Source organism: Microtus oregoni, unplaced genomic scaffold (assembly GCF_018167655.1).
Source record: "Microtus oregoni isolate MIOR12 unplaced genomic scaffold, Mior012 000109F_ref0000275, whole genome shotgun sequence".
NCBI classification, from domain to species: Eukaryota; Metazoa; Chordata; class Mammalia; order Rodentia; family Cricetidae; genus Microtus; species Microtus oregoni.
Window position 1 is genome coordinate 2,156,149 of NW_024544727.1, and position 10,024 is coordinate 2,166,172.

At 54.6% G+C, this 10,024-nt stretch overlaps 1 protein-coding gene across 1 annotated transcript in view; it reads right to left on the minus strand.

The window, feature by feature from the left end:
• The window catches only part of LOC121443525 (protein kinase C zeta type), a 104,696-nt gene extending 96,124 nt beyond the window's left edge, over window positions 1-8,572 (minus strand). Inside the window, exons 1-4 of the mRNA XM_041645275.1 lie at window positions 8,355-8,572; window positions 4,572-4,693; window positions 3,411-3,497; window positions 1,704-1,754 (exon numbers count right to left, since the gene is read on the minus strand). Of these exons, the coding sequence (XP_041501209.1) occupies window positions 1,704-1,754; window positions 3,411-3,497; window positions 4,572-4,693; window positions 8,355-8,425 (331 nt within the window). The 5' untranslated portion in view covers window positions 8,426-8,572. The remainder of the gene's footprint in view (window positions 1-1,703; window positions 1,755-3,410; window positions 3,498-4,571; window positions 4,694-8,354) is intronic.
• Window positions 8,573-10,024: the final 1,452 nt, after the last annotated feature.

Below are 10,024 nucleotides of genomic sequence, written 5' to 3' on the forward strand. Positions count from 1 at the left end.
GCTCCTGTGGTTTACAGGGGCCGCCTGGATGTAAGGCAAAACACATGAACATAATCTTGTTACCATGACCAAAAATCCACCCAGGTGACAGCCAGGCACCACCCGAAATGTCCCTGCTGACCCCGCAGTGTGAAGGTCAAGGAGGGAGATGGACAGGACGACCTCATCTTCCCTCCTCGCTGCTTCAGCTTGTTCTTTTTTAGAATGGCGTTTGTTGAGCTATACATTTTTTCCTGATCCTTTTTTTAAATTTTAGAACTTTGTTATCATTGTGTGAGCATACATATGCGTGTATGATGTATGTGAGTGCAGATATATGTGTGCCACAGTGTGACGTGTATGTGCATATGATGTGAGTACCATGTTCGCTGTGTGTTTGGAGGCTGTCTCCATGGGAAGCAGGGATTGTACTCAGGTCATCAGGCGAGAACTGAACCATCTTGCCAGCCCACGCTTTATGTTACTGTTTTACATACTCATACACACGCTGTCCAGATGCCTGTCCCTCCGTGGGACGCAGGCACCCCAGAGGGAGGGTCCTGGAGCATTAGGGAGTATTCCACAAGGACAAGGAAACAACATGCTGGCCACTTGCCCTAAGGACTCTGCACGGGCTGCCTGGGACTTGGGCTAGAAAGTCCCGTGTCACGGGTTCCACACCACCCAGTCTGTCAAAGTCCTCTTCGGGCAACCCCATACACAAACATACACGCCTGACTGATAATCTCACCTGCTGTCCTACCCTGTGGCCCTAGGCCAGTTCCCCATCCCACCAGAGGCAAAACACATGAGCTGAGCACCTGCCTCCTAATCACACTGGGTTGTGCAACCTCAGATACTTCTTCATCGGCCAGGGAAGCCAAGAGTTGTCACCCCCAGGAGCCTTGTCACCCCTTAGCACCCAAGCACGGCCTCCAGGGCACAATCAGAAGCAAGAACAAAACCCCCCTTGGATCCCGCCACTCCTGGGACCTGCTTCCTTCATCTTCAACCAACAGACGGGGGGGGGGGGGGGGGGGGGGGGGGTCAACAGATCAACACAAGACAGGAAGAGGACAGAAAGGCGCCCGGAGTGGTCTGCGTGGAGCAGATACAGCGATACAGACGCATAGGAGCAGTATCCGGGCGTCCTGGCCTGGGCATTTTCCTCATGGAACAAACCAGGACGCTTTGTAGACCTTCTACTGTGCCACCTGACAACCAGGCCGACCACACCTCTTTCCCTCACCTCCCCAACTGCCGACAAAGCACCAGTCAGCCGCAACATATCCATGGAAACCGGGGGAGCCAGCCAAAGTGAAAAGAGCTCTCGAGGTTACGGTCCCGTTCACGCTGAGGTTGGATTCCTCATCGACTCGGGGTCCCCCGGCTTTACACGAGGCACCCACCCACCACCCTGATACGACGGACCAGCTACCCATAGCACATGGCGCGTGTTAGAAATTTAAAAATGGAGCACTCAGGCTGGAGGGATGGCTCAGGGGTTAAGAGCACTGGTTGCTCTTGCAGAGAATCTGGGTTTGATTCCCAGCGCCCACATGGGGGGCTGATAACTATGATTCCAGTTTCAGGGGATCCGACGCCCTCTTCTGGCCTCTGCAGGTACCAGGTGCTCACGTGGCTCAAAGACACAGAAGCCGGCAGAAAACATCATATCACATAAAGTAAAACAAAGTAAAATTGAGAGGAAACTGAACACTCACTGTCTTCCCCAGGACAAGGCATGCCTGGCTGTTCCGGGATGCTTGGGAAAACTGGACAGAAAGAAAGAAAAGGACAAGATTAGTAACAGTGGACCGTTAACACCGTCTCTCAGGCAAAGTCCTGCCCTGGTCAAAGCGCTCTCCACAGTCCCCATGAGACCACTCTTGGAAGACCTTCCTCAGCAGAACCTCAAAAGCCCATGTGGTCAAACCCTACTTGTAAGTTCCAGGAGAAAAAATGCTTTTGGAGAGCAGAGCTATCAAAGGAAAACCAGCAGTTCTCGTGAATAAAGTAACCCAGATGTAAGAAAGCACAGCGATTATCTAGAAAACCGACCTTTAAAAGCCACGCTAAGAACTCAACCTGGGGTCTTGAGAACGCTAGGTAGGCTCTGTTCCATTGAGTCTACGTCCTTGGCTCTGCCCTTTCTACTTTTTATTTTGAAGCCAAGTCTCGCTAAGCTGTCCACGCGGGCATTCATGAACTCGACAGCACGAGTTGTTGTCTTGAACGTTCTCAGTCTGTCTACGAGCCTGTGCCACGAGGCCCAGCAGAACGTAAGTGTGTGTGTCAGATGATGGCTCAGGGTGTAAGGTGCCTACCATCAAGCCTGAGCTCCGATCCCAGGGACCTACGTCATGAGGAATCAACTCATGGAAGCTCTCCTCTGATCTCGACACACGGATTGTGGCACCCATGCATACACACAATAGATAAATACATGAAACGATACATTTCTAATTAATTTATTTATTTTTATGTGTACGTGCGTGTCTCTGATTCAATGTGGGTGTACCACATGAATGTGGGAGCCTGCATAAGTCAGAAGAGGCACTGGTTAGCCACCATGTGTGTGCTGGGAACAGAACCCAGGTCCTCTGTAAGAACAAGTGTTCTTAACCACTAAGCTATCTCTTCAATCCCATAAATTTACTTTTAAAAATACATAAGTGCTAAGGGATGCTTATGTATGCTACAAATATGCACCAATATATTATTGGTGAATAATAAAAGCTATTTGACCAATAGCCAGGCAGGACAGGGTTAGGTGGAACAATCAAACTAAGGAATAGGATGAGGAGGGGTAGAGTTGAGAGAGACGTGAGCAGCGCCCAAGGAACAACATGCCAGCAGATGGGTAAAAGCCATGGCCATGTGGCAATAGATTAATAGAAATGGGCTGATTTAGATGTAAGAGCTAGTTAGTAATAGAACTGAACTATAGGCCAAACGGTTTGTAATTAATATGTTTCTGTTGCTGTCTCCGTTCACACATAAGAACATCATCATGTTTTCTACTGCCAGGCTCCATGTGCCTTCCCAATCATCAGGCAATCAGACAAAGATCCCCATAGCTGAGGAGAGCCCCTCAGGCTATGTTCTGGTTAGTTTTGTACACTTGACACAAGCCACGGTTATCTGGGAACTGAGAGAAAGCCTCCATCAGATTGGCCTCAGGCAAGTCTGTGTGACGTCTTCTTGACTGGTGTGGGAGGACCTCGGCCACTGTAGGCAGTACTGCTCCTGGGTAGGTATGTCTGCTTCAGCTCCTGCCTCCAGGTTCCCGCCCTGGCTTCTCACAAAGATGGACGGTGATCAGGATGTGTAAGCTAAATGAACCCTTTCCTCCCACGTGGCTTTGGTTATGGTGTTTGCCACAGCAGACCAAGAGGACAGAGGAAGGGTCTGACCTCCAGCTCACCCACCATGGATGATGAGCACTTCCCGGCCCTGACACACCAGGCGGAAGGCCTCCTCCAGCTCCATCTGCGAGGACACGGTACAAGGGTCGCCTAGGGGGAGGAGGCAAGAGGCACCAATGAAGCGACCGAGGCACGAAGGCAAAGAGGTCTGAGCTACTCAGCACTTCAGACAGAGGTCTGGGTGGGCAAAGTCTCACTGCTCATGGTCAGCACAGAGCAAGCGTGAGAGACTCCACAACAGCCGTCCAAACCAATGAGTTAATTTTCCCTCGTGGGACCTCAGCTTCCCATGTAAGAACCCATGTATCAACCCCAGAAGGAAGTCATGTTTACTCACAGCCTTGGGAGCTCTAAGAGCCTGCTAGGCAGCAAGCAAGAGCTAGAACTTCCTCCCAGGTGGCCTAGGTAAAGGAAAAGGTCCTTGCCTTCTAGGCTTGATGGATAGAGAGGCGTACAAGCAGCCCCATGTATCTGTAATTCTGCTGAAATGGGGGAAGCCAACTGTTCTGCCTGCCCCACGGTGCTTCCGACTGGCAGCTGTAGTCGGTTGTGCAAAAGGAGTCTCTCCCGACACCCCCCCCCCCCCCCGTCTCATCCCAGTTTCTATGAGTCTGAATGTGGGAAGGAAAGAGGAGGAAGGAAGAAACAGAGACAAGGATAGAGGGACTCAGAGAAAGCAAGAGAGGCGGAGGAGGGGCAGAAAGGAGGGAGAGAAGAAAGAGAAAGGGAAGAAGAGAGAGAGAGGAGAAGGGGGAAAAGGAAGTAAGAAAGTAAGAGACGGGAAAGAAGGGGAGGAGAGAAAGAGAAATCAAGAGGTGGGAAACAGATGCCTCGCTGTTCTTCTATGGAAATGAAGAGCCAGGCCTTCCTCAAGCAGCTGCCAGAACACCCCAGGATAAGGCAAGTCAGAGAAGGAGCTGTGTAGGCTGGGGGCCAGGAGGGGCTCAAAGCTTCCCCTGCAGCTGAGCTGAATCCCCGACGAAGCAGGAACACCCCCTTCCTGCCTTGCTTTTAGTGCGGCCCCGACTGCCTCAGGTCCTATCTACCCTGTTTGCAGCCACCCTATTCAGGAACTGTTGGATCTAGCGAGTTCAGCGGTACTTGGGGGAGGCTGCCTAGCCAAAGCCCTGGAGTTCAGGCTGATCATCCCAAGACGGGGGCTACCTTCGCTGTCCACCCACTTGAGGGTGAGCGGGTGCTGCTGGTGCAGGCCGCACATGTCTCGCACTTCCTCACAGAGGTCCTTGAACGTTGTCATGGCATCCACGCTAGTGATCAGGATGTCCCTGGGACAAAGAGGACAGAGGTATCTGTCACCAGATCTCATCTGAAGTAGACCAAACGCTGCTTTTGGTTGGACAAGTTACTGACTAGAAAAATAAAAATCTTCCCCAAAGATGGTATGACAGCCCCGCCCCCAACACGAAACAGAACCAATGACCAGTTTTTAAAACGACCCGCATGGGCTGGAGAGATGGCTCAGCTGACTGCTCTTCTGGACGACCTGGGTTCAATTCCCAGCACCCACATGGCGGCTCACAGCTGTGTGACACCTTCACACAGACATACATACAGGCAAAATACTAATGCAAATAAAATAACATCTTAAACAAAACCAGCCACCATGAGTGGATGAAGGACCAAGTTTAAGTGACCAATGGCGCCCCCTAGTGGAGGCCTGGGGGCCAGGCAACAGCACCTATGGGGCACAAAACGAAACCCCAGGTCCATTTGCCTCATTTAGGTAAAACACCATAGTCAAGCCTTTCCCCAAAGCCTTGACGATGACAACCAGGGTGTGTTGTCCAGAAAAAAGGGAGAGGAGGATAATTAATTAGTTAATTAAAGCAGCTCTTGGATGTCTCGGCAGGACCCGACCCACCTCCATCCGGCGTAGCTGTGAAAATTCTAAAAGGAATGCTTTTTGGCAACCTCAAATCTCAGAATGCCCTTGCCTTAAAAGATAAATCTTCTCATTCCCAAATGGGATTCAGATCTCTGTAGCAGGAGATGGCTCAGAGACGTGCCCTGGAGGAGGAAAATGAGAAGCGGGGGGGAGGTGGCTCCCCTATATTCCTTATAAGGAAGGGCAGCAGCAACAGGTTTCCATGGGAACTAAGCAGGAACCATACCCTCACTGGAGTCTCAGTAAAAAGCAAAACTCACGCCTCACATCCGTGGAGAAAGAACGGACTCTGAAGCAGGGTTATCTAAACTGGGTCACACAACTGTCTATAAACAAAGTCTTTGTCCACTGATGACAAGGATCCAGCACCTACCCAGTCCCCCACATGCCATCCAGGGCCTTCAGAGACCTGCCTGGCCCATGGATCTCACCCACTCTGTAGGGCCAGGGAGAGATGTCCCCAGATACCCCCCCCCCCTTTTCTACCAAGACCAGCCAGCCAGCCACCTTCACAGGCCCCACATAGGAACTGACCCTGCTCCTACCCACCACACCCTGTAGAAACTGAGGCACGGAGAGCCTCCAACATCTAAGCCCCCATCCCCAGGTGCCTGTCACCTGGGGTCACCCTGACACAGTGCCCACACTGCCCATGGCACTGGCCAGCCTTGGAAATGGGAACTCTGGAAATCAGGTCTGCAATCCCTCTCTTGGATCTCTTCCTGAACCCAGGTGGATGGCATCCTCCACCCACACCCTTTAGTGCCCAGAGGACAAGCGTGGACTGCTCCTGTGAGACCCCAATGCTTCGGAGGTGCCACACGAGGCTGAACTGTATCACCCTGGACACATCTCGCCTGAGTCAGAAGGGTGAGCCTTCCTCACGACACAGCTCTAAGCGAGAGTGTCTCCCAGAAGTTAGGGCCAGCCTGGAAGGACCACCCATCCCTGACTCTGCCTCTTGCATCTTCCAGGGCCACAGCAGGTCCTCCACATTAAAGTTCTGAGGCGAGATCCTCAGAAGAGAAGACATCACCACTGTCTGTGATGTCTGAAGCTTCAGAAAAGCAGGCACCTCGGCTCTGAATGTCAGGCTCACCTGTAATCCCCCTGAGAACACGGTGTTGCCTGACACCCCTGGAATATAGGTGACCACGGGTGGCAGTACTCTGATGTCAAGCCTCAAACGGACAACGGACAATAGGAAGACAGACGGCTGTCACGTTACACTGCTCTAAGGACAGGACTGTATCTCTGACTCTCAGCTGTGGCTCCAATACCTCCCTCAGGGCGGTGTCTTACCTCACGCCCCCAGAACATTGTCTTCCGAGACAGAAGGCCCCCTCAACCCACAACCTTCACAGCGGAGACAGTATCTGCGTTTCTTACATCACTGTCTGGGGGGGGGGGGCTCAAGCTCTAGAGAGGGACCTAGATGGCAGATTTCAGGGTAAGTGGGGAGGAAGGCTGGGAAAGAGCCCTGTCTAAGGGGAGATGAAGGGGGGGGGGGACAGAGCGAGCAGGGAGTGGAGTAGACAGAAAGGGAAGAGGGCAGGAAGGGGTGGAGAAAGGGAGAGAGGGGAGGTAGGGAAAGGAAGAGGAAGGGGGGGGCTCCACTTTTGTCAACTGAGGAAACCGGAGTCAACAGGTTGAATTACAGAGCCAGTAACCAAAGTGCTCCCCAGGGGCAAAAGGGAGGGAGGAGTGGGCAAGACAGACAAGTCCAGGAAAGGGGGCACTGTCCAAAGTGAGCCATGACCCCCAAGGTGCCGGCTGAAGCTGCCCTAAGGAAAGGATGGATCCCCCATCCCACCCAGGGGCCTTGGCTTTAGTAAGGGCCAATCCTGAGCATGCTCAGCTTGGGGGTTCCACGCAGGAGACACGGTCTCTCTGCATCAACATTCACTACGGAATCACGGGGTACTCCAGGCCTGAGGCAGGCCCCCCAGAAACCCTTCTTCTTCCTGCAAGTCCAGGATCACCAGAAGTTGGCCATATTTCCGTAACAACCTGTGGGGCCAGGCAGTTCCTGAGGCTGGAAAGCCAACCTCTCCTTTCTTGTCTCTGTGGCTGGGACCGGCCACTAATAAAACTCCCAGGAATGCCGAGAGCCCAGTTCAGCCACAGGGCCAGCATTCCACTCCACTCCCTTCCTCCTTTCCAAGAGCGGTGACCCTTGACCCTTGACCTGGGAGTACCCAGGTCAGTTCCAGGAGGCAGGGCACCGTTGGAAGCAGCCAAAGTGTTAGGGCCTCCACCGCCTTCTGTCTACACAATCGAGGCGACAAGACCATGGGATTTCCAGACGAGCCTGGGTGGACCAGCCACCAGAACACCGACGCCATCACTCCGCTTCCCAACACTCAATGCTCCCGGGCAACTATACTGACCACGGTCAAGTGCCGATGCCCCCATTTCTCCTGAAAGCAAGGTGGAATCCAGGGCTCAGGGCCGAGTCCAGCCCTGCAAAACCACCTCCAGGGAAGAGACGAAGGGTTCATCATGCCCGTCCTTAAAGGAGGGCAGGGTTGTAGTCTTTCTGGACATCTCCAAAAAGTTCTCCTGTCCCGCAAACAAAAGCCGCAAAAAGTGCCCTTATGTTCCTACAACCCAAGGCATTCTTGCGGGTGCCTTCACCTGGCTCAAAGGTTTCCCTAACACTTAAACCGAGACCAAGTTAAATAGCCTTGGTTTGTTGTTGTTGTTTGTTTGTTTGCTTGTTTTGACGTACCAAAAGTTTCCATAATCTGGTGAAAACTTTTAGACGTACAAATCTGTCCTTAACACCCCTGACCAACTGCGTGCGACCAGGGCGAGGAGCGCAACAACACCGGCCCGCTGCGCGCGCCCCGGAGAGACCCAGAGACCCGGAGCGCGCCCCGCCCTCGAGGCTTCCCTCCGGCCACCTCCAAGGGCGCCGCAGCAGACGCAGCCGCCGCCTCCTCCCCGCCCTGCCTCCCGCGCGCGGCGCCCCCGACGGCCCCGAAGCTGCACCGCCGCGCGCCCCGCCTTGCCCACCGTCGGGCGCCGCGCGCGCTCACCCGCCGTAGTGCGCCTTCAGACGGACGCGGCCGCCGCTCCCGTCCATCTTGGGGTCCGTCCTGCTGGGCATGGCGCGCTCCGCCGGCCGCCGACAGCGCCGCGTCCAGGGCGCTCAGGCCATGGCTAGCGGCCCCCCACGCAGGGCCGGGTTGCCAGGCGGGGCGGCGGACAGCGGAACGCGGAAGGGAGCGCGCAGCGCGGGACCGACGGCGCCGGCCGCGCCAACTCCGCGGAACTTGGGCGGCGCGCGGGGCGGGGGGCGCGCTGGGCAGGGGCGGAACCTGGCCGTCCCGAAGGCCAATCCACGGGGGCAGGCGGCACCTGTGGCCAATGGGAGCTCCTCGGGGCCACCACCTGAGCCAATCCTCGGGGGGCCGCACGGCCCGGCCCAATGATGAGCGCGCAGGACGGACTACCTGTCGGGCGGAGCGCGGCCACCTGCGGCCAATGGGAGCGCGCGCGGTGTGGCTTTGCCCGGCAACGGGCGGCGACCTGTGTAGCCCGGGGACTGTCGGGCCCCCGGGCGCCGAGCTTCTGAGTCTCCCGGGGCTGTGGTGCCGAAGAGCCGGACAAACTTGTTAGAAGTGCAACTTGTCCGGCGCTCTCAGGCCCTCGGCGTGTGAACTCCGCGGGGTCCCCGAGGCTGCGAGCAGCTGAGCGCCTGGTGGCGATGCGAGCTGGTCTGACTCTCCGGTTCTAGCCCGCGACTGCAGCGGCATCCCGCGTCCCGGCCAAGGGATGGCTGCCTGCACTCGCTGCCTCTGCTCTAGCTCGCTTCTCTGCAGACAGATCTGGACAATCGTAAGGCATTCGTACTCCTTCGCGCTTTACATTCCACACGTGAGCCTGGTTCTCCTTGGTGCCAGGCACTGGGGTGACCCTGAAGGGCGGGGGGAAAAAAAACAAAAACACAAACCCGCAGCCGCCCTGATCTTGGATCCTGTGTTCTCCCTAGAAGACACCCTTTGGCAGCCTGCTGGTCGTCTACTTCAAGTGCTCACCCCCACCCCCCAAGACGGGATTTCTCTGGGTGTCCAGGAACTCACTCTGTAGACCAGGAGGGTCTCCAACTCAGAGATCCGAGTGCTGGGATTAAAGGAGTGCTCCACCACCTCCCGGCTTCAAGTGCTTTTTTTTTAAAGGTGTGTGGGGGGGGGGAGCACACCTGTGATCCCAGCATTAGGGAAGCTGAGACAGGAAGACCTGGAGCCATAGGCCAGCCTGGTGTGTCTCAGATAATTAAAAAACAACAACAAAAGAAAACCTTGTAGCCTCTAAATGGCTTCTCCATAACCTCTGTATAGACGCCTGCCAGCGCTGTGTACCCTGCTTATCGTCACCCCATCTCCGCTTTCTTTAGGACCCTTACTTCACCCCACTTTCACTACCGACTCCAAGGCTATACATGTAACTGTCAGTTCTCAACTTAAAAAACAGTTATGAGCCAGCCTCTCTCTGTGCAGCCCAGGCTCTCGAGTGCTGAGATTACCAATGCCTGTGACCACTCTGAGCTCTCAGACTCCGGTTTATTTTAGCGTTGGGAACTGAACCTGGGACCTTGCACTTGTTAGGCAAGTGCTCTGCCACCAGCTACCTCCCTTGATTGCCTTTCGACTTTTTGTTTTTTTTTTTTAAGATTTATCTTTATTTTATGTATGTGCAGATTGTT